The sequence below is a fragment of the Enoplosus armatus genome, chromosome 3, assembly GCF_043641665.1.
Source record: "Enoplosus armatus isolate fEnoArm2 chromosome 3, fEnoArm2.hap1, whole genome shotgun sequence".
NCBI lineage: Eukaryota > Metazoa > Chordata > Actinopteri > Centrarchiformes > Enoplosidae > Enoplosus > Enoplosus armatus.
The window spans coordinates 13,284,460-13,310,092 of record NC_092182.1 but is presented as its reverse complement, the minus strand read 5'-3'; the positions used below and the strand labels follow the sequence as shown (position 1 = coordinate 13,310,092).

At 41.3% G+C, this 25,633-nt stretch overlaps 1 protein-coding gene across 1 annotated transcript in view; it reads right to left on the bottom strand.

The window, feature by feature from the left end:
- The window catches only part of tex264a (testis expressed 264, ER-phagy receptor a), a 61,647-nt gene that overhangs the window by 29,575 nt on the left and 6,439 nt on the right, over positions 1-25,633 (bottom strand). The window contains exon 2 of the mRNA XM_070902754.1: positions 20,439-20,660. Coding sequence (XP_070758855.1) covers positions 20,439-20,660 — 222 coding nt within the window. The remainder of the gene's footprint in view (positions 1-20,438; positions 20,661-25,633) is intronic.

Below are 25,633 nucleotides of genomic sequence, written 5' to 3'. Positions count from 1 at the left end.
CTGCATGATTCACATAGGTCACATTTTCAGTTTGGAAAATCCTGAATTCTGGATCTGGATCACATCTCTGATTAATACCAGGTGTAAATGCCCGTGGATCAGATGTCATTATCCAGATATTGTATCCAGATGCAGATCACATGGTTACACCAGGTATAAAATGAATTAATTTAGCACAGAACAAGGACCATACATGTTGTCCCCACCTGTAAACATCAGGAAAGAATTACAGCAGCAAATGACACTTTCAAGGTACAAATAGGCATGTGAGTATAGTATAAGACAGTCTTGAAAAAATGTGAAGCTATCCTTTAGTCATAGTCCTATTATTTACAAAGTTGAACTGTGCCACGTGTGCTGCGGCTCACTGGTGTCCTGCTGCAAAGTGTGTCTGCTCCTTCAGACTTGAACTCAATAGGTGAACTATATGCCATAAGCAACACATATAAGAAGCCATAACTATACACACAGGAGACCAGAGAGGAGGAGGAGGATGTCTCGGCAGTCTACATGGCAAAACGCCCCCCCCAACCCCCACCCTCCTTCTGCTGATGTGGTACTCTTCATTGCACTCGGGTGCATCCCATCACCTCCTGCCATCCTGCTCAGCAAACCGTTCAGTGCCATGAAGACTGTTATGGTATTTCACACCCTGCCCTGCGCTGTCTCATTCCTCTGAGCGACAGCTTCATGAATGGCATTAATAAATTGAGTCGCACTGTTAGCTGTCTTCACTTCAGTTCACAGAGGAACAAGCACTCAGTCGGCATTTGTGAGGGACCTCGGGTCGCAAGGGGAGGTTTGTCTGAAGCATTTTATCAACGGTAAAATGCCCACTACGTGGCGCAAGCCTGTACACTACATTAATTCCTCATTATACTGCTGCAGTGGTCATTCACAGACGCATGTCAGTACGACATTGGTCTGTATTTGTTTACTTGTTGGCATGGTAGAACCTGGGTTGTATTACGAATGCACGGTGCAAACATGATCCTCCTTAGTTTTCCTTTTAGAGAAGGTGCAGTTTGACTCTATTTACATTATCTGTGGTCCACCATGTCCTAAACCCTGCATCTAGTCCCCCCCAGGGGTACATGGAGCTCATGAAAGTTTGCTCACTTTATCTCACACCGTTCGATCATCCACGTTCCTAAAAGGCATCCGCCAGCAGACGTCTTTAAGCGGCTTTCATTTGTATTCATCACCATCCCACATATAGCACATGTAGCCTGCGTGTGAGCGGACAAAGCTTGTCTTACTTTATGTAACGTGGTGGGCCAAATGTGAAAACATCAGTTTTAATAATTTGTCTCTCAGGGGGCTCGCAGGGCTGTTTGGATCAGCCTCACACTTCGACATCCTTTCTGTGTAACATTAACCTTTCCCCCTGTTCCTAACGTTTCCAGCCCCGGCGGACAAACAAGAAAATTAGAGTGGGCATGAGAGGGGAAGACAGGCCAATAAGGACTCATACAGAGGTTGTAGGGGTGGGAGAAGATCTATGAGGAAAGTGAAGGGCAGAGGGGGTGGAGAGGGATATGCCATATAGACTGCTGATCCATAACCTGTGGCATGTTGAATGTTAAAATACCACGTCTGCCCCTCAGATGAAAAAGCCCTCCCCTCTCCCACTCTCTTCCCACAGCTAAATGATTTAACGTTGGTGCCAGGGCAGAGTGCTACTTAAAGGAACATACAAGTATTTCTTCTTTTTGGCATACATCTTTACATATTAAAAAAGATGTTATCCTTGGGCTAATTCCTGTTGCACAGCTTGCTTGGTTTATTTTGAGCCATCATTTCTGTCATATTAGCTGTTAAACCAAAGAACTCTCAGATGGAAAATTAAAGAAACACCTAATATTCAATGAATTGTGTGCCACCATTACTGAGTATGAGTGAATATGATGGTCAAAATAACAGAAAAATACTGTTACACAATACATTATCCCTTCAGTAAACACTTATATCAGTGTTGATCCTTCAAGGTCATTCTACAGGTCAAGGTTTGGAGTATAAAGCAAATGCGCTAAATGTAATTGTCTTCTCAACCTTCCATAACATTTTAATTACCTATACAAGTCATACTAAGCTGAATACCAGCTACAGTATGTGTCAGCTTTTTAAATCAATTATCTCTATCACAAGTATTATTTCAAAGCAGGATAAGAAAAGGAGATGCAAAGAGATTAAATAATCTCTGCCTGAATTATTGCTGCATCTGTCACAAAAGAATGTAATGTGGAAAAAACAATGAATACGCATACCAAGCACAAGAAAATGGCTTTAGTAAGAAGGGTAACAGGGGTGAGTTTAAAAGCCCTTTATCAATTATAACTAAAGAACACTTATTAATGAAAATACTACAAACTATGGCCTCAAAATCCACTGAGCTGAATGAAAACCTCTGAAGGTGCCGACAAAAACCAGCAAACCTACTCTACTGTGTAACAGGGTGTTAATGCTGTTTTATTCAATACAGTGTCACTCAAAATCAGTGTCAGCCTACATTTCTCTGGTTGTGAAAAAAAAAAAAAAAAGCAGTCAGTGACTAGGTTCTACCTGAATTATGAATAAAGCAACCATTGGGAGCCATTTAATTCAACCCTGGTTACACTTAGAGCTAGTGCATTCAAATCTATATCACTTTACTGGAACCTATGGGAGGTGGAGGAACTCTAAATACGTCACAAACTGTTTACACTGACGAGTTGAAGGCTTGGATTAACACGGCTGCTTGTAACCGGGAAAAATTCATGTTTCAAGTTCAACTTTCAAACTGAATTCAATCCTGGGAAGGTAATATTTTCCACATCGGGTGTTACTGTATGCTGTATGTAACAGTCAGCTTTGGTTTGGACAGGGAAAGCCCTGAGCAAGTGAAAAAATACCATTTGCACAGCCACCTGTAGCTGCATGTTATTTGGGCTGGTAACTCTGAGGGAGGTCTGGCCTCTCAGTTAGTAGCTGGATATTTTCCAGTCTAGGCTGTCTACCACCGTGCTACTGCTATGCTCCACATTATTCTACTGGCAGAGATGAGGAAGGCATATGGTTGAAAGTGTGTGCCTCTAACAAACACAGTGGGTGTGGATGTAAGGCTCTGGTTCCAAACCTCTTTGAATAAAAAAAGCTGTCTGAAAGGTAACAAAAGTATCACGCTGTTTGATAGAGCCTGGAAACCCCTTTTGGCCAAGGCCCATTCCCCAGCTGGATGATACCGCTGACCTCAACACGCCTGGGCTTTGATAGTGGAGCTGTAGCGGGGAAAGGTAAAGGATGAACCACAGCTATCATTGTCAGGAACAAAGGCCCTCTTGTGACACATTGCAACACATTACAATGGTACTCAGCATCAAACGTGGTTCTCTCAAGCCATTAGATAGCATTAGACAGCATAGATATCTCTCAATCCTGTTGGTAATAACCTAAAAGCACACTCTTACGCCTGTGTGATTGCAAACTTGTTCTTTTTACACGTATTACACAACCCTTTGCCATCTTCTTGAATCAAGTTGGCAGAATTTAACAGACCCGGGGATGTTTTTTCATTTCCATTCGTTCACTGCCCACATTTTCTACTGTATGCCACTTAATGCCTGTCTGAATACTTTTAAAGATCCATGGAAGAGTGAAGAAATGCATAAACCATGATGAGAGCTGCTGCTCTGCCTGAATAGGAGATCTATAGGCAGTGCAGGTATGAGAACTGTCAGTGTGATGCCACTGTGGGACCGGGTCTCAGGCATGCTAATGTGGCATTTGGGTTCAGAAGTGAATGTGACAGGAGATAATGGGAGTGAACAGTGGACAGGCAGGACCCTTATTATCACTGTGATAACCAGCTCTCCCTTTCTCTCAACCATTTCATATGAGGTCAATCTGAATTTAACCGCAGAACATAGTTTAATCAATACACACATGCCCATCTTACTCTATGATGTAATTAGCCTCTGATGCAGAACTGATCAATGGAAAGGCAGAATGGATGTACGCACTGCATAGACATAAAAATGGAGAAATGTCTGAAAAGTTACTACTGGATTTGTTCATTTTAAAAAGGTGCCATGGGATGCACAAGGACGGACACAAGCACAGATGTGACACGACAGACGTGGTGAGGCATACAGTCAACAAAAGGTAACAATGCACCAATAAAAGAGGAGAAGAAGAAGAGAAAAAACATTTTACAAATGTTTCGAAACATACGCTGTAGCATTGAAACATATTATGTAGCATTGACACATATTTGAAAGGTGTTAATTATTATTACAAAATCATTAATTATTATTATTATTATTATTATTATTAAATTAAACATACTTCCCTTCCAGTCTAGCGTCTCATGTCAAAGTGATTTTCAAACTTACTCCCCAAATTGCTTCAGCCAACTGGCTAAGTAGCTCTACAGCATGCACCACAATGACTAAGAAATCCTGTATGGTCACGCACAAACAGTTGCGATGGTGCACACTGAGTGGTTTGTGTGTTTGTGTGTGACTCAATCAGTGTTACAGTCACGCTGATATAAAGACATTGACGGTTGCTGCTTTATGCAAATGCTGTTTGAACATGTTGATTGGCAATATGCAAATAAGTTCTCCAGCTGCACAGATGGACATCCAATGGCACGTCTACTGCTTCACGCATGGACGGGTGTATCTATGTGTGTATTATCTAGCATATTAATTTTATTCTTTTACTATTACTTTGTTAAAATAATTGGTCAAATGTCACTGTGCTCACTAAAGAGGATGTTGTTACCATTGCACCTTTCAGGAAAGTTTGAGTGCGAATGAATGTCTTATAGTCCTGACTGGAGTCAAGCTGTCTTGTGTTTTCTGTGGACATATGGACCGGTCAGCCACAGGGGGTGAGTGGATAGTGTTTGGGCCTCTGTCATTCTGTAACTTCTATTGATCACAGTGCCGTGTGCGATCTCCAGCCGACTAACTTTCCTCCACCTCTCCATTCCCGCTCAGCCTATTGGCACATTAATCCCAATGTGCAATAGCAGCCGTAACGCAGATTGCATTAGCTGCTGAGTGATCAAATTAGGCGCCAGCACGCTTACCCGCCTCCACAATCAGTGGCACTTTCCGATGGAGACAACTACACGCTTACAATCAATTTGCTACCCTAATCTAATCAAGCAGCTCACACGCAGCTCTGTGCCCTGTTTTATTTCAAGCATACTTGGTGACATGGAAAACATGGGCTCTACAACTAAACAACGACACACACACATCCACAGACACACACACACACGCCCACTGACAAGAGTGCATGCGCGCACATGCATAAATCCTTTTGCCCAACATTCATATCCACACGTGGACAATGCTTCACTACATACACAAATAAACACATTTTCTCCCCGGAGCTCGCTGCCTTCTTGTTAAGGAGTTAAGATGTGGAGCAGCAAGCAGATAGCAGGCGAAGATGATGTTGACACTGTCTCATAATCAACACCATTCATCTCTCAAGCATGCCTTTAGCAGCTTCACAAGCAGGTGAGGGGCGAGAAGAGCTCCACAGTGGGACAGGCAGTGAACACACCACTATCCTGCTCATTGTCGCATAAAGAAATAAGTTAACTGAATAACAAGGACCTTTTTTTGATGAGCTGCACTGTATCATTTTACATCATTACACCCTCTTTCTTTCATTAATGTCTTAAAACAAATGTGAATTCATTATAACCACAGTGTAACTGGAGGCTTAAGGCTTGTTTATTTCCATTTTTATAAACCAGCTTCCACAGAGCAGGCACTGACAAATATCCAGATCAATTTTCATAGATATTTTGTATATACATCCAAAAGTTGTCGTCTTTCCAACTGCAATTAAAAAGACACAGTTCACTGTAGTTCACAAGTAAACAATGTCATCTCGCAACAGCACAGCTCAGAAGAATTAAGATGAGAGAAAGCATAAATGAGCTGCTGAATATGATAAAACAAACAATAAAGGCAGTGTGTTTGCACTACATGAGGAATTTCTAAATTTAGATTTTCATCCAGATTTTGATATTATTGATTTTTGTAACCACATTTTCTCTTTTAATATCAAAAATGACCACGGACAAATCCACATAATTTTGTATAAACATTTAAAATAATGAGCCCTATGACTACTGTCGACATGTTTGTGCAAAATCTTAATGACTTCTGTCTTTGATCGTTAATCAGAGCAAATATTCAGCCACATGGATCTGCAACATTCATCCCACTGGGAGAGAATAAACAGAATCAATATTTGCACCCATGAAGTGTTTCTCTGGGCTCCACAGTACAAACCACTGATGTCTCATCTCTTTTAATGAGGAATGGCTCACCAGGCATCTTTAACACATAGATTGTTCCCACTGCAGCTCCGGGCTGCTGCTAGTTAGAATGTGACATTCAGCAAGTGTAAAGGTCCACGGGGAGATGCAAGAAGGGGCTGAAAACATTATACAGTGCGTACGCATACACATGGAGTTAGTACACATGTAGTAAAGGTGCAAGAAGAAGCTTTGACAAGGCACTATTATACATCATTTATTTTACCCTTACAATTAATTTACACTAATATTGCCTTTTGAAAAATATTGAACAGTTAAAGTATGGAAATAAATTAACTATCAACACTCGTATACAAACTGTGTTGTTGGACTGTTGAGCCAGCTGAGTTTTAGCTGCAGAACCAATGTGTTTAAATGATGGGAAGTACATAAAGTGTGGCAACACTAGCTGCTGGCTGGCTGCTGATGGGTCACTTTGCCTGCAAGTTCAGCTGCAGACAGGCTTTCCATGCAGGCAAACATGGAAATGAGGTAAATGTGATCAACATCAGCCTGTCTTTCCATAGTTGTAGAAAATTTTCTCAAGTAGTTGGTGGCATACAGGCATCTCTTAAAGATTAAATCCAAAGTGAAACATGACCCGGCTGGCTGGGGTCTTACTGTGTGTGCATGTGCATGTTCTCCCTGTGTCTGCGTGAGGTTTCTCCACAGTAAAGTACAAAGACATGAAGGTTAGGTGAACTGGAAACTCTAAATTGTCTGTAGGTGTAAGGGTGTTTGTCTATATGTGTTATAGCCGTGTGACTGACTAGTGACCTGGACACGATGTACTGAACTGAACTCTCCCCTCAGCCAGTGTTTCAGCCACATTCATTCACTTGCAGACACCAACCACACCTTCATTTTTAGCGCCACAGAAATCTGTGGTGCATAATATCCTCTCATTTATCACGCTTTGCCTGCAGTCATGCTGTCACTCACACAGCATCGTCCCCATATATTTTTCTCTTCATTCATACGCTGCCATAAGTTAATACTGATGCATAAAGCTAAGGTGATTCCAACTCAGCACTTCCTGCATGTGTTGCAAATGTAAATGAGAAGGCAGTGGTAGGTAGATACTTTGAACAGTGATGACAATGCCAATGAGTTTGGCTAATGTTATCAAAAGCTGACTTGACAAAATGTATCTAAAAATAGATTTAAATATTTACTCTTACTGCTTTTTGGGGAGTAGGTTTACAACATTGCAAGGATGAAACCGATTTTATTTCATTACATCTCTGACAAAGAACAATGACGGGGGCAAATCAGAAAACAACAAAAACTGAAACTGGTGGATCAATGAACCTTTAGCAATTGGAGTGGAAAAGAAAACACTGCACAAGGGCTATGTAGCTCAGCAGTTCGATTTCGATTTGTGAGAAAATAGAAAATAGAGCCACGCACAGGTGCAGTAGAGGAAGGAGTGGAGAAGCATTTCACATTTGGGCAAACCTCAAACTTCCTACATGTTTCCTTTATGTAGCTTTATTTCTAATTGCACCTTTTCCCCAGTTAATTCAAAGTCAATTAGTATGAAAACATTATTTCTATTAAGAAATGTAGTAGGCTACAGGTAATTTCACCCCCCACAGCTCCTACGTGTCAAAAGGAGCCAGTTGAGGTGGTTTGGGCATGTGATCAAGGTCCTACCCAGAGGTAGACCCAGAACACACTGGGTGGGATTACATATCTCATCTGGCCTGGGAACACCTCGGGATCCCCCAGGAGGAGCTGGAAGACGCTGCTGGGGAGAGGAATGTCTAGACTACTTTACTTAGCCTGCTGCCCCTGCGACCTGGCCCCAGATAAGTGGAAGAAAATGGGTGGATGGACACAACACCAGTAATCCTACATGTGCCTGTGACATAATAGGCAAAGCCGATGAGGATGTATTTGCCAACAGGTCAGTAAAAATTTAACTGCAGTTGAAATGAATTTTGAGGTGTTTACAAGGGGCTCTGTTTATGTCAGTGCCTGCTCCACAATAATTAAATAAATACAAGTAAATTCCCCCTTTGAGAATTAACTGCACGCAGGAAGGGATGCATAGTACATAAGAACACAGACAAACTAATAAAGTCATACACCAACACACTCACATATAGGGAGTATAAGAGAGGATGGGAGTCCTAAGTAAACACCTGCTTAATTAAAAAGGTATTGTATTGGACAAACTGCTCTCTGAAGCACACAGACTCCCCATCACTTGTGTCTAAAGAAGTCCCACACTGAGTTCATTAAAGGCTGAAACTACCACTGCACATTGGACCGCCTACTCCAGAATCATCACTGAAGAATCAATAGGACTTAGATAGATGTATTTTTCAGGACAGTTGTTGTTACAGCAGGGATACACTTTTGGAAAACAATCTGCCAGAGACGGGACACCAATCCAAAACCTCAAATCGGGTCACAAAGTTCAACAAACACCATTACGAGTCAAGACAATAAACTCAGGAGATCTGTCCCCTGGTGTCACAATAGAAGAAAAGCGTCCACTTTTATGATTAATATATACATATATATACATATATTGTTTCCATGGAAAATGTTTGGAGTTACATTTGGTTTTATTGTCTTATCTCTCCCTTTATATTCTTTCTTCCTTTTTCATGGAGGCTACCAGAATGGACCACAGGTTCAAAAGTAAAAAGGATTGTGAAGCCGCCTGGGACAGAGACAGCAAGGACACAGTGGCAGAAAAGGTATTTGACAATTACTTTCACATGAAACAACACAGTGTCTACTGCAAGACCGTCCCTCTTTGAACTTCTTTAATTCCCCCTAAGATGCCAGAGCAGCAAGTGGGCAGTGATGCTGGCACTGAGGAAGTGGCCACAGGACAACACTGATGAGAACAAAGGAGATGGAAGCTCGGGTTTGATCATGGGGGATTCAGTGTTTAATCTGAACATACTACATCACTGGGCTCTATTTCATTTGAGACCCCTTTCAGTTAAAACAGGACTGCCTTCGAGAAGCTGTGTACAGACAAGTGGAGCCAGGAGATAAAGACACAGAACACTTAGAGTAGCAGACAGCTGCCTACAATCCTCGTGTCAGACCTGAATCCCCTGTTCACTGTTATCAGGGTTTTCCCCCCCGTGTACCTACAGAAGTGTCTGATTTCTTCACTGCTGGAAGCACCATCATGTCTCAAGACATGTCATATTCTGCTTAAGAAAGATAAATAATAACTAAAAAAAGCAATTCAATGAAACACAATTCAATTCTGGAATTTTTGAGGCTCAGTCAATAGAGTCAAAAATAAGACTGTAAGGTTACTTAATGTAACCTCAGATCTCTGATGTCTCCCCATCATACTGCCCTCCTTAGCTTGTGACACACCTGTCAACTGCAGTGACTTGGTGATAGGAGGGCTTCTTTGACATTGCTGTTACTGGTGTGTCTCTGATACATCAGTGTTGGCGCATCAGGAGTTTAATTACTAAAAGTCATTTAGCTTTACCTCTAAAGCAAGACCATTTCATATCCTTAGGCTATACATTTTGTTTTGTTTTTTGTTTTTGAGTTGGGCTTGTACAAGTTTGCCACACTAGGTATAGCAAACTCTCCTAGCTTCATAAAAGTGTTGAGGCGTACAAATGTAAAAAGGATAAATGCTGGCTGTGCATTGGTGTGAAAGCTATAAAATCAAGAGAGAAAAAAAGCAATACTTGTAACACATTTTAGGAAATGTCAACAGCTGATCTCTTTTGACACCTCTGCTCCTGCTCTTCTCCTGCATCTCCACAGCCAGAAGGTTGTGGATTAGCTGCCGTATGTTCCACCCAGAGGGGTCTTTCTCAGTAATCTGGCATCTATTTAATATTTGCTCACCCACAGTGGCAAGGCACTGTGGCCTTTTCACTGTGGGACAGCCAGAGAGGCAGAATGGCTGACTGATAGAGGGGACTGGATTCATGTGGTCCATAGGACAATACGCTACTGACCTGGAGGTCTGGGCTACGTGTGAGATGGAGATCAAGGTTTGACCATCAATTGTGGGCAAATATGGAGACCTTTGATTGAAGTGAGAAGCAGACTTGGAGAGAATTTAAAATACAGGGAGACAGGTTTCCTCCTCTACTCACCAACAGAACTACATGGGCTTGCTTGGTTTTACTGGGATGATACTGCAGGAGCATCCAGAACAGCCAATAATCCTGAAGGCCTTTTTGTAAAGCAGGTGTGAGTGCTACACCAGGATGACACACAGCAAAAAGATACTATCTGATGATCATTCAAAATTTTTACACATTTTTTAGATTATTCTAGTGCAAAAAAGGTGCTAGTTACAAAACTTTTTCCATTAACTAAATTAGAGGTATGATAGCTTTTCAACAATCTCTACATATTCAACAATTAAAAGCTGAGTTCTGGTTCTGTCAGCAGTATCTGTACACTAAAGCAGACAATAGACGTTTTTCTTTTCTGTTCCTTTTCATGTTATGTTCCAACCTGAAATTACAGGAACAAGACTTGCATTTCTTCTTGGGATATGAGTCCACCACGTCTGCCCATCATAAATACTTTAAGGCTTTCATCTTCAAAGCTGAAGTTGATGCTGAATGTAACTGCTTGCTCAGGACAGGTTTTGGCTAAAAAAAAAACATATGGCAAGCATGTGTTCTTCCTATGGGGACTGGAGTCATTTAACATCTGTGAACATATAGCACAGAGTTGTGGTTGTTAAGCACTTCAGACACATGATAGTGCTGCTGAGTCAAGTGTTGCATTATGATTATTGATTTAGAAAGAATTTGCATAGTACTGTACATGGTGTCAGACCTCTTAGTGGCCACGACCCCAGAAAGAGACGTGAATGCAAATTCAACTCGCTACCAACTTTGACTCATGTAAGAGAACAGTAGAGTAACTGAGATTAGAGATTGTATTAGGCCAAACAAAATAAAGCCCAGAGATACCAGAACTGGTCCAGCCTGACCCAGGAACATTTTTAAAGTAGAACCCAGCCTAAAGTCCTAGAAAGTTTTACCACTGAAGTAATAAACTAACATCTCAAATCCTTTCCTGCGGCAAATGAACCACAGATAGCTAAAGTGCCAGAGTTACATCTGATGAATTTCTGTCTTTTGGAAAAACAACAAGATTTTTGTTGTAAATTTGTAACCACAGAGATCTGCTCTTTGAGATGTCCACGCAGCAGCCTGCCCATGTTTAAGCTGGGTGCACTGCCTCGTGGACCCCCTGTGAGGATGATGATGTACAGATAGGCCTAATCTTCACAAACCCACTTTTCCACAGTCTGCTACTTCAAACAGACAGATTTAGACTGAGCCCAAAGTTCCTACGGAGAATTGCTTCTTAAAGGCCATGAACTTCTTTTCAAAGGCCAAGATGTCCTTGCCGACTTTGCTGGATGTAATAACCTGAAGTCAAGTCAATAAACCTCACTGAGCTATCTGATAAACAAGCTACTTGACACACACACAAACACGATTTTCTGAGAGCATGTGTGTGCGGAGAAGGTAAAAACCCTTCCAAAGAGGATTTTTCATCCAGATGGGTGATGACCAGATACCCTGTGGATGCAACAACGCTTCTGCCATCTAACCTCTTCGGTTTTCAACACTCCCACTGCCTCAGTCTCACAAGCTGCCATTCTCCATGCAAATGAAAGAGTTCAGGCCAGCACATTCAAATAGACCATTATTAGTTGCCTGTGTAAGGTCAGAGCATGATTTTTAATCTCAGAGAGAAAAAGGACAGTGCAGAATATCAAGGAAACATAACGTGTTTTGCATTTATTCATCACAGCAGTAGTTAAAAAGCAAATTTAAAAGTTAACAGAATTTCGAGGACATGTTAAAACGAAAAATACAAATACACCATCCCACAGTGACAATATTGCCATGGCAACCATTATTCACATATCAATACGGGCGAGGCCAAGTGGGTCAGAAAAATGCGAGAGGCCGATTTTAACCCTTAGCCGAACGGGAATAATGTGCAGGCACAGTAGAGGAAACAGACAGAACAGACAGGTCAAAAATACAACAGTGAAAACACTACCTGTCAGAGTGCGCTCACAAGAAATAGTCTAATTGGCAGCATGGTGCGTGATGCCCAGCTGGAGTTTCAGAGGGAAGAGTATCCCAGAGCCGGAGGGAAGTAGGAATCAATAAGAACACCACAAACACTTCTGCCTGCTATCAACCTCACTTACTGCTTCACTGGACTGTCACTAAGAATAGGAGCCTCAGAGCAACGTTACAAGACTAGCAGAATGATTAAAGCCAGAGACTGCTTAAATGTTTACAACATGGTCTTCAAAGGTGCAAGTAAATTAAATACTTAAAAAGGAACAGTTCAGCATTTTAGGAAATGATTGGGAAACATGAGGCAACAGCCAGCAGACGATTAGCTTAGCATAAAGACTGGAGGAAAGGCGAAACAGCTAGCCTGGCTCGGCCCAAAGTTAAAAAATCTGCCTACCAGCACCTACCAGTTATATCTAGTTTGTTTAATCAGCACAAACAGACAAACAGATGTGTTTTTACATGGAGTCACATGCTGCAAATATTTCTCATCCGGGCACATTGGAAAGAGCCAGGGTAGCTGGTTCTAGACACTAACTGGACATGACTACATTTAAGAGCTACATTTTTATGCAATGTAATCTCACAGCGTAATTAAAAAAAAACAAAAAAAAAAAAACAGGTTAATGAAAGTTTTTGAAATTAGAAAATAAGCATATTCGGGGCCCAGATTAGAAAAACCCAGTGGTGGAAGAAGTATTCAGATCCTTTTATTAAGTAAAAGTAGCAATGCCGCAATGCAAAAATACTCCATTACAAGTAAAACCTAAGTAAAAGAACTATTAGTAGCAAAAATGCACTTTAAGTATCAAAAGTAAAAGAACCCATCAAGCAGAATAGCTACTGTCAGCTTGTAATATTATTACATTACTGGATTATTATGATGCATTAAAATATAAGCAGCAGTTCAATGTTGTATCTGGTCATGGTGGAGCTAATTTCAACTGCTTTATATACTTTTGGGTGGTTTAATCTGTACAAATGCATCATATTTAATGTGGGTTTTTTATGTGATCATGTTTTCTTATGTAAAATCAAAACAATCTGCAAATAAAGTAAGCAGTAGTATATAGCTATCAAATAAATGTAATGGGGGAAAAAAGTACAATACAACAATGCAATATTTCCTTCTGAAATGTAAGTAGCATAAAATGGAGAGTACCTCTGAAATGATAAATATAAAAGGCCAAATTATGCTTTCAAGACCCAATGCATAAACATTTACATGCAGCCTACTGATTCTCAATTATGGATGGCATAAGGAGGTTAAGCAGTAAGTGAGGTTTAGATGTAGCCAAGGACAAGGCTCTGGATGAAAAACAGATAATAACTGAACATCAGAGCTGCGGCAATTCTCAGAAGGTCTGGCAAAGCAAACAGGAAAGCAGGCATTATATGAAAGAGCCAAGTGTGTACACAGCGCTTCAGAACATTATAGCCTGCTCTTTAAAGGAAAGAAAAGAAAAAATTGATGAAACTGTCATCAGCGTCACTGCTGTCTAAATATAGCCTTGTGCATCTACAGCCAAGTGTTTCCTCCACAAACTGTCAAATGGCAGACTGAAGCAAAAACCAGGCGAATTAATTGTAAACACACGATATGAAGAATTGCAGGTCAGGGGCTGCCTCCACCTCTGGACTGTTGCTTTCTGTTATTATAAAGGTTATTATTATTGAGAGCCCTCAACAAACAAGAAGTGTTAACCAATAAAAAATGTAATGGAGGGAACAATGCTGTGGAATGACAGCATCAATAATAAATGAGACTCATCTTGCTCTCACCACAACCTGCATTTTAAAGCACACAGACACAAAGAGCAGACAGGCATGTGCCTCTCCTCTAACTCCAATTTTCACCGAGATCCTGAGCAATCAGTCACAGAGACACATGCTCGCTCACAAACTCACACATCACTTATTGAGTCTCACTTTGCTTCCTGCGCGCTTTGATGCCGTCGCAGCCACAACCCCTGCCATTCTGCACCATCCCACGCAGAAATCGCTGAAGAGAGAGCAGTTAAGGGAGTCTGCGCCTAGGAGGCATTAAAGATGTAGAATCTTGCCACGCCTTCCCCCTGCCTCCATTTCTCTTTGGGCTGGTTTTAAGTTCTCATTGCCTGACAAAAAAAAAAAGCTGGAAGAGGGTCAGTGTAGATCCGTGTAAAACCTCATCATGGCTGATGATACTGCAGACAAAAAAGTGTGCAGTGTGCAGACCCAAACGCAGCTTTGTTGGCTGCATATGGGACTGTGGTCTACCGATAGAAAACATCATTAAGGTTAACATATAAGCAATAATTATAGTTTTGCTTTGTAAAATGCATTATGTAGAGCATTTTTTTTCTGTTTTTTCCCAGGTGAGACAAACTCACGGAGGCTTTTTTAATTTCTCGGCTTGCAGATTGAAGGCACCATATGCTGAGGAGATCCTTTTTGATCCCACAGATATCCAGAAAGTGAGATAAGGTAAGCGTCAAACTGCGTGTAACAAAGCATCTGTGGGCTTGTCTAACTCTGGGTAAGTAGGAAAGACAGCAGAATTCCCCAGAACCAAACCTATTCCTGCAAAATATTTTACTGCAAGCATACTTTCAAAAGACTCAACTTGTGCTATTGCAGTCCATGCACTCAGATCTTTCCCTGTGTCAAAATATTACCTGTTAACCGTCTCTTGTTAAGTCCCCTCTCTGCTGCTGAAAACAACCAGCATCCATCCAAAATAATTAGGAAAGGAAAGCCTATTAGCATATTGCATTATTATGCACTTCACACAATGAGACAGGTGGGAAAGGTAGGCCAAAAGGAATAAAAACACAATCTCTGAACAATGCCTCAAAATATTCCTTAATAGATAATCAGATACCCTGGTACCCAAACACACACACAGGGCCATTAAGAAGCCATAGTGTTTATGAGCCCAGACAGTTCTCCGTGTGTGGTGTCACTGTGCTATAGAACAAAGCCAAAAAATTAGTTGTTATCTGCATAACAATTCATTCCTCAAACTGGTACCTGAACTCAGCGCTGTCAGCTAGATAACAGAAAAAGAGCTGTAATATAAAGGCATGATTTTCAGAAAAGCTGGGATGGGGGAGGATTTCTTTACCTCACTTTGAGATAGTAGAAATAATTAGCTTTATAACCATATAACATGATTTAGGATTATTATTAATAAGTGGTCTGTGTGTATGTGTGTTCAGTAGAGACGTAGAGAGACAGACTGCATTACAATGGGTGGTGAAAGCACAGTTGTTTTACAGGAGTGTCCTAATTCCCCATTCACCAGCCTGCTGGTTGACTGACAGACAGCATATAGTTTATCAGCTGCACACACTTGGTACAAGACACAAAGACAGACAGACAAAGACGTTGCAATATGCTAAGAATAGAGAGTTTTCTAGAAAGACTACTCTGATTTGATGAGAGTAAACCTCAACGACTGTACAAGAGAATGCCAACAATACAACTCCATAGTTCACAATTCATTTTGATAACAGTTAGTGCAGAAACAGTGACTGACAAGACACATTTATATTCACCCACAGAACCATCTAACCAGAGCAAAGGGCATCTCAGTTGTTGTTTACACGGTGGATACACCTGAAATCAGCACAGTTCCACTGGCTAACCCCTAATCAGGCCATTGCATGAAATATAGATGCTGTGGACAAGCAAAACAAATTTGCTATATTTAATTCAACAAATAATAACATCAAAAGAAGATGGAGAAAGCGGCTGGTGAATAAACCATAAGCAGAATGGAGGTGAGGAATCAACAGTGTGCAGTGAAGGTGCCACTAAACGAAAGAGGTAAAAATGACATAAGAGTCGCCTCCATTTTGCCAGCAAATAACACCAAAACTCAACCTCACCACAGTGGGAGATACATGCCAGGAACAACAAAGATTTCTATCTTGATTTTACAGATGATACAGTATATGGCATTACCCATGCAACCACCCAGAGACTCCAAGAAGGCTCCAAACTGCTGTTCAGCACAAAAACGCTCACGTTATCAGCTTCACCTGCTGCACAATTAGCAACAGAACAAACCCATACACCTAACACTGTGGGTGGTGGGCCCATATGGTGACATTACTAATTCAGGCTGAGCCCACAACAATGTTCCTGTTGTTTATCATTGTGACAGAGGTAAATTACTTGGACTTTCTTTCTAGACACTAAACTGAGAAAAAACTGAAAATTGTGCTTAAATGCTGATGCGGAGTTAAGTTTTTCCAATTCTGCATTTGTGAGCTGAAACTGTGACTGTTTTGTCAGCACAGCTTGTGATTCCTCCTACTCCATATACAATATATTTCTTATATAAACACAATGTGAGCAGCCATACAGAACAACAAAACATGGTATACAACCAAACTTGTGCAATAGTGGAACACCCCAGATGATAAACCCAAGATATTCTAAGAGGTTTATAGATCTATATTTTAATTGCTGTGGGACCTGTGAGGCAAACAAAACTGTGGCATGATACTATAGAGGGACATGAGGGAAAAAAATAATAATGCTTTTATGATGCTTTAAGCTTGATTCACATAAATGGATTACTAAATGGACGTGAGCTATCGGTTTCTCATCTTGTTTCTGCTCACAGGGACCATTGGGAGTTTTGTCTGACGCTGCCACCAAAATAACACCCCAATGATTGTTTCGCTTTCATTATTTTAGTCCTGAAAAGGTGCTTTCACAAAGATCAAACAGGGTTTGACCAAATCCTTTAATATAGCGTGACAGCTACTTCTTTATCCGTTCATGTTTCCGTCTTTCACCACCGGCCCTTTTCACCGGGAGATGATATAATCCCAAGCATCCTGTGCTCATACCCCACTCACTCACTGCTGTCATTTAGACTGACATGAATACACAGCTGCTGAGCACAAACTACCAAGATCTCAGACATTCAACTGATACCACAAATTAATTGATACCCTCTGATTATTAACAGCATATTAAAAACATCAGGATTAAACACAGTGAACAGCTATCACCTACTTCAGATCTTTTAAGCTACAATTATACCTCCCTGTGTGTGTGTGTGTGTGTGTGTGTGTGTGTGTGTGTGTGTGTGTGTGTGTGTGTGTGTCTATTAGCAGTGCTGTGCATGGAAGAGATAAGGCAAGGTAAGGTGGTGTGGAGATGGCGCTGTTGGACCGGAGAGAAAGCGTTCAAGTGAAAAAGGGGCAGTTATGCACTTAACCTGCTCTCTGATAACTGAAGCACTACAGGAGGAGTACCAGAGTCTCCAGAGTACCAGACTGAAGGCTGGGCACGGGGCCAGACAGTAAGTCCCACCTCACAGGTCTGGCCTCCTCTGTCTCGCTGGAGGCACTGGTCTGCATAATTTGACCGAGAATTTCAAGGCTTAAAGCTGCACTAATCAATACAGAGTTGGGCGGTTTACCAAATCATTTTGGTCCTCCCACAAATTCACTGTTTCAATCTCGCCATTCTCATTCACCCTCGTTTTCAGCTGCATCACTTAAAAAGCTCTGATAAACTCACTGTATGCTAAAGTTAGCGAAATAGTGTAGCAGCTAAAAAATCAAACAATGCAGGTTTAAGTTCTATTTCTGTATTTGTACAGAAATTGGCATAAACTCAGTAGATGAAGTAAAATCTCTGATCTACTGGATCTTCAGTAGATACCGAGTACAAAGCTACATCACACAAGTGTTTCCCGCCTTTCAAAGTCCCTCATACTACAAGCCTACTCAATTAATCATACATACAGTATATAGGCACACATTTCTAGCACATTCACATACCACCCTCTAACCAAGCCTCTCTAAACCATGCTCCATTATTCATTAGCCTCGCTGTAGCTGGTATGCATAGTGCACTTGCCACTCAACAACTCAAACTGGATGTAAGTGTGTTATTAGCCCATCTACTGTACAAGAGCAGCTCCTTAACGACCTGTCACAGAACTCAGGTCAACTGATGGACTACGACAAGCACTTCTGCCTTATGGCGGACTAGTGTGAGGGAGTAAAAACTGATGCTTTCTCCACAGTGACATCAGCTAGCTTGACAACCAGAGCTGCAAGCTCGCAAGAGATGCACACTGACACTGACCATGATTGTGTAACGACACTAGAGCCTAAAAGGGAATACTACTAAATTTTAACACGGACGGATGCTATTCCTATGCCTTCAGACCGTTTAGTCTGTGTCAGTGCACATGTTAGAGTTTGTCCTGCCCTCTGATGTGGGGTGTTTGAGTATGCATAGTGCCGCACAGACCAAACTGCAAAAGAGATGAGAAAGCTGGTAAACGACGATAAGCTGATTAGACAGTGGTTCTTTAAGGATTACAATTTGTAGATCAGGACTGATATCACGACTCCTAAATGTGTAAAAAAAAATGTGTATTAGCATAAAGTCAGTGTCCCAGTCATCCTCACTACAGCAGCTCTAACTGTGTACTGGTAAACCCTGCTTTTGTGACTTTTAGCTTACTGTTCCAGTGCAACCAAAGTTCACTTCCTGGCTGCAGCGCTTCCAGCTCAGCCGGGCAGCGACAAAAACAAACAAAAGTGTTTGCTGGGTGGGAAGTCGGTGGGGGATCATTTCCTTTGCAGCGCACTCGCAACTGCTATTGGTTGGTGGAGCTGCCTGGCTGCAGGGGGGTGATTCTGTGTCTGGGCATCTGAACAGAAACTACTGGTGGCTATGTGTACCAGGGGTGACACACAGCAGTCTACAATCAGGACTGTGGGATATGGAGAAGTAGCCAATCCAAATTGGGAGGCAAAAGACAGTGTTGATGTTCATTTTCGAGCACATCCCACATTATATATTGTATAGCTATTGTGTTTAAATGAATACATTACATTAAAATCCAAAGTTTGCTGTCAGTGCCAAGAAAACTTTGGGACAAGGCCAGGATCAACAACAACCAACTGAGACCTTTCAGAAACAGTCTGCCTACGACACACAGGCTATCTTTAGCGTGGCTTTGATATGCTGGCAGAGCTGAATACAGCCAATGAACGATGCTACCGGCAGGGTCCTTGTCCCCTTTATTTTCCTGAGCTCGACACAACACAACAACAGATGGAGGACTCGACGCAGTAAAGCACGACTCCTATGGCATAATGGCACCATCACATGCTGATGACGCATTGGGTTTGTGCAGGCAATTCAAACACTGTAGATTCCTCATAAAATATAAAAAAGGTTCACAGAATTAGAGAGGAATACCAATGAATTTCAGAACTCAAATGTGACCCCTCTAAGAAGTTTGTTCCACCCACAAAAGGTGAATGTGAGAAAGATCCAGCATATTTTCTAGACATAATGGTACATTTTCTGACAAGGAAGTGGGTCCTTTTTGCCTCCTGTGAAAAGACAGAAGCTTAAATAAACAGATGGACAGGCGTGCGAGCACGCACGTGCATGCACTCACACACAATCACACGTGGAGCATTATTCATGCAGTGGGATGCCCCTAAATGAATCCATGTGTGTAAATGTCATCAGTAAATGTCAATAGCTTTTTGAGGCCTGTCCTGAGGACATGGAGCCCAGCATATGGGCCGCGGGACTCAAACGTACCTTCATTTCCTACAACTTCATCTATTCTTAATCTACTTTAAAGACCTCATCTGCTCATGTGATGAATTAAACAACACATGAGTGAGGGTCTTTTGACAAGCAGGAAGCAGAAAAGAAGACAGATATGATCACAAGATCACTGCCATCCACTGCAATAAAAAGGACATAAGGAAGAAAAGAAGAAGAAAATTCCTGTCTTACTTTTTCATGTGGGAGAGGGGCATGAAACAAGTCATTATTATAGAAAGAAACATTTTACTAAAACTCTGAGACATCCTGTAAACACCGGAGACATGCACGCTGTTCAAAGCTGTACACCTTTGTGTTTCTCAGGGATCCTTTTGCAATAAGAGCAGGAATAAATCCTGAATCACTAATCAATTTAAGATACCATGTGGCTAAAAGAGCCTTAGAGGGACTCCAGTGATTACAGGTATATCCACATTGTGCTAACATATTGTCTGTACCTCAATGTAGGAAGCAAGCCTGGGGTAGACCCTGTAAGGTCCCAGCACGTGAGACAGAGGGGTGGTGCAGGGGAAGCTGGTGGTCACAGCATGGCTCACTTCAGGCAGAGAAAACACCTTGAAGCCAAACTTCTCATACAGCTTCTGCAGCTCTTCATCTGGCTTCTCTTCACCCTCACACAGGACACTGCCCACCACGTAGCGACATTTCTCTGATGGCCTCTGAGGAGACAGAGAGAGGGAAAGAAGGGAGGATGTATATATTTTACAAATCCATTTAAAACCCTTCAGTGGGTTTAAAATACAATGTTTGCTTGTCGTTTATGATAGTAAATGAAGAGTCTTTGGGTTTTGGACTGTTGGTTGGACAAAAGAAGCAATTTGAAAGCGTCACTTTGGGCTCTGGGAAATTGTGGTGAGCATTTATCACAATTATTTTACATTTTTTTATATTTTATAGATCATCAAACAATCATGACAATAATCGGCAGATTAATCGATAATGAAAATAATCGTTAGTTGCAGCCCTAGTATATAATAACAGAACAATCCTTGAATCACTGTGAAATCACCAATTTGTTCTTACCCATATAAAAATCAATGTGTCGTTATTTTTTAACATTTAATAATTAATAACAAGAGGTCTTTAAAGCGAACAGGGAGGGCCAGAGAAAGGGAGAGCTTGGGAGGATGTAACCAGCGTGTCACTGATGTTGTTAATGCTGTATCAGCACAAAGCTGCACATGTGTGAAAGTAAAAATAGAAGTCGTTTGATTTAAACTTGCAGAGACGTTGCACCTTCACATAGTTTGAAGTATCACTGGACAGAGGGCTGCCAGCTCTGGTAAACATCCCACAGCCAGGTCACATATGTGGCAGTTCAAATTGTATCTGTGCTGAAAAGCGTGTTAATCAAGTGTGGCAGAATTTATTTTTACACCATGCTCCACGCAAACATCAAAAATATTACAAATAAGAACTCTTTTAGATTTTATCAAAATCAATTGTGTTTTACATGAAAAGGATTTGTGGACATGAATGAACAAGTGGTCCAGACCACACATAACTTACCTACAAATATTTGACAACATTATAACATTTGTAGGTTTAGCAAGAGAACAGCACCCCTGGAACAAGCAGGGATTGTTTGTCTTGCCTGATAACACTTGAGGACAGCAGATACCAGCGTAGATGGAGGTTTGGTCTCCATCACTACAAAGTGTCTGCCACCGTAATGTCTCTTAATGTGCCCACATGTCTGCATGCAGATGAGAGAGAGACAGAATCACAATCACCGAGCGAATTGTCAATCACAAGAGGACCTGACAGAGATTCTCCCACTCACATCTGTTTTGCAGACAGTCTGCTTCAGATGGAGAGTGGGAGCTGTCGTTAAGGGATCATAATGGCTTTTTTGCATTTTTTTGTCAATTTACTAAAAATCACATAGGTACACTCATTTTCCAGATCTTGCCATAGTATTTTATATGTCTAAGTACATGTTTCCTAACTTCCAGGCAGCCATGGGTAAAATGAATTATCATTAATTTAGACACGAGAACTGCCAATAATGATACCTTCCTGTAAGAGATTATGTACAGATTATATGCAGGACAATAACAACTAGAAAAATCACACTGGTTTCTATTCATTTTTGTACAGTATAAAAACCTACTTTGAGAGACACACATGAGTAACGTTGCGTTGACACAAACAAAAGCAAACATAATCTTCACTGTGACAGACTTTTTTTGAGAATTGGGAACCAGTGGCATTCTGGAAGACAGGATTAACAACCTTTAAAAGGAAAAGAAAAAGCAAATACAGTGTATGTGATTTGTAGTAAATGGAATAAAACATGCAAAAACCCTGGTGTGGTCCTTTAAGACTTGCTGCTGGTTTCTGCTCAGTGACAGTAGCGGTCTGTGAAGGGCTGGCACTGAGGGGGCACAGATGGGAGCCAGCAACACTCATCTTCATGTCCCTGGCATCCTCGCATAATTATCACATCTAAACGCCACAACCATCTCTTCTTTTCCATCTCATTTCTCACATCCAGGGCTATTTTTGACTGCATTGTGCCGCTACTACACTGCACTGTTCCTACTGTCCTACTTTGTTCATACAGCAGTTTTTGGGCCGTAATTCAGAATTGTTGGCTGCCAGTGAGACTCCCTGCCGGAGATAAATCTATTTGATCACCCCGTCCCTGAACCTCGGTGCCTCTTAACGTCTGCATCATGTGGTTAATAATAATGACCGACGGTGCCTGTTCAGCATGAGCAGATAATCTTTACTGTCACCTGACAGAGACCCTTGCCACCATGTTCAACAGCGAGCCAGAGAACACAGATCACCTGCCTTTAAAAGGGAATTATTCATTCAAGGCAGCATGAGATACACTAGATCTATTTACAATGAAGCAATGAGTCATTGCAAACACAGACAGCCACAATGGCTGTGTAAGCCTTGTCAGAGTAAATAATTACAGCAATGTGACAATGAAGATCATCTATTTTAAAGCCTAGTAACATATATTGAAGAAATGACATTTTAAAAACACGATAGGGGAGTTAACATTTGGTATAAGATGACATCTACTGACATGAAACCAAAATAACTTTGCTATTAGGGCCGGGTGATATGGCTGAAAAGAGCCTTTTTAGAAACTCAGGAACCAGGGTCTAAATGTAGTTCCTCCAAATGGTTGTTTGCCCCTAAAAGGTACCTGCTAGTACTTTGCGAAGCCCCAGGAACTATTGGGATGGAATTTGCAGAGGTGAACGTCGCTCTCTGGTAAAACACAGACTACTAGAGCCATGATCAGGTCAAACTTTCAATTTGTTCAACACTTCATGTTTATGGCTAAATACCCATGACACACCAAACTAAGATGGTGGTCATGGTCAATACTACACCTGCTACAAATCATTACATTACATTGTTATTGCGAGCTCAAAGAATCGTTGTGCCCAAGTACAGCCTCACAAATCCGCTAACATGGCTGTGGATTCTTTTATATTGTTCTGACATATATATTCATCACATGTCAAATGTATACAAATTCACATATAAATAAACAAACTGCAATTAACTTTGTCTCAATGTGCATTACATTGAACAAAACTCTTCATACAGGTAAAACATGAACTTTACAATTAGCTTGGAATTATCAATTGGGACAACTCAATTTCGTAAATCAGTAAAACAACATGATTATATCATCACTATATTAATCCCCAGCCCTATATGCCATACTAATGTAATTGCTTAAGACCATTGTTTCTTAGCCTTTTTATTTCTTTTTTACAAATGAATTGTATTTTATACATACAAAAGGATTTATGTGCAGGGGTCGCTCTGCATTGCCCTCTTTCCCACATGAATGTATCAAATGTATGGGCTGTCAACAAGCCTTGTGTACAGAGCTACTCCTTGTCAACACTGGTGGTCTATGATAAGACACAACAATAACCATTCAAACACAGAGGGGATAACAACTGTCCTCCCACGGTCTTGCTTCAGTATCTTACCATCTCGCTATCTCTCATGCTCTCTGCACTGATAGACTAGAGTGTGTTAGCCCAACCAGTAGTTCACTAATGATATCATTCACATCCCACACAGTGGCAAGAACAAACATCAGCCCTGACTGCATCTCATTTCTGCTTCCCTCAAGATAACACACCCCAGAGACTACAGGCAATTAGGAAAGGGAGGAACACCACTCCATGTACTTGACTTGTCTTGTCTTCCCCACCAGAGTTGTTTTGTGTGTGTCTGAGATTCTGACATCACAAAAGGTAGAAATTCTCAAATGCTGTCCACGCTGGGCGGCAGCTCTCTAAAAGTCAGCTGCAGCCAAAGCTGTGTTTTGAAAGACAGCGTGCAATTCCATTTCTCACAGGTAGCTGAGGAAAGCCGACTGTGGCTTTTGATTGGCCCGGGTGAGAAGCAGAGAGTCAGACAATGGGAAGACTGCGGAGCTTTTACCTCTGTAACTGAACACTGACATATCATCTTTCTGTACCAAGCTGCAGAAAACCAATTCAGTTAATAGTGACTTGTAAACTCCATTGAATGCAAATTGAGGCTATTTGCAAGATTTACAGAAATGTTTAATTTCATCTGAATATGCTGATTTCATGTACGGCAAACATCCATTTCCTGCATTTTCCCATGCTAAGCGAGCTCATTAAATCGGGGGGAAAAAAGACATATACAGCCAACTTTGGAAAAGCTTGTGGCCCACGGGACTCTAAGATGGCTTCCCCTCACAATTGGTGCCATTCCCATCTCTACCTAAGCCAGGTCTCCAAGGACCTGTTGGGAGAGAAAGTAATTTCAAAAGCAATTCTTTGCTTGAGGCCTTTTCTGATGGATGAGGGCTCTCCAACAATAAAAATGTACGGCTGACAGAGGTAATTCTTTATTAGCAGACACGTAATGAGGATTTACTCTCTTCATCTTTCCTCCTCTTGGCCCTGCATCTCTTCCCTCCTGGCTATCATCACTTGGGATGCATTGCTTCGAGTGCTGGCCCCTTTTACAATATGTCATTTCAGAAGTGTTAGCAGGTTAGAGAGGACAGGGACCAACAGGGCAAGCAGCCAACACTCTGCCTTACTGCAACTTAAAGACAGGATCATAATGAGCATACCATACTGACCGAAGACCATCACCACGCTCATTAAAACACAACTGCCAGGCGACCAATCAACAAAAGGCGAAGCTAAATTAGCAGAGTGGGAGCGATTAACATTGAAAGAGCAGAATATCAGCTCTCTCTTTAAACGAACCATATAAATCATGTAAAGGCAACACAGCAGCTATGAGGCATAAAACAAGAACTTCAAATAAATAAATACATTTCTCTCAGTTTATTTTTTTACAGCTGGCCTTGAAGTATGCCATTCAACACCCAAACAGTGTCATTAAAATTAAAAAATGTTGAAAAAGATGTGTGAGAGCAAAACATCACATTTGCCCTTCACACTCTTGTTGGCAAACTGGGTTCACCATTATGCCAGAATGGAGTTAAGAGGCTGTGATTGTACAAGGGTCCTTCACTGCACTGCAGTCAATAAATCTGCAAAATTTGGATCCTCTCTGGACCTCGACGCCTCAACGTCTGTAGTGAAGCATGACAAGCAGCAAATGCAGCATTCACAAAGAACATACCAAGTTTGTGAAC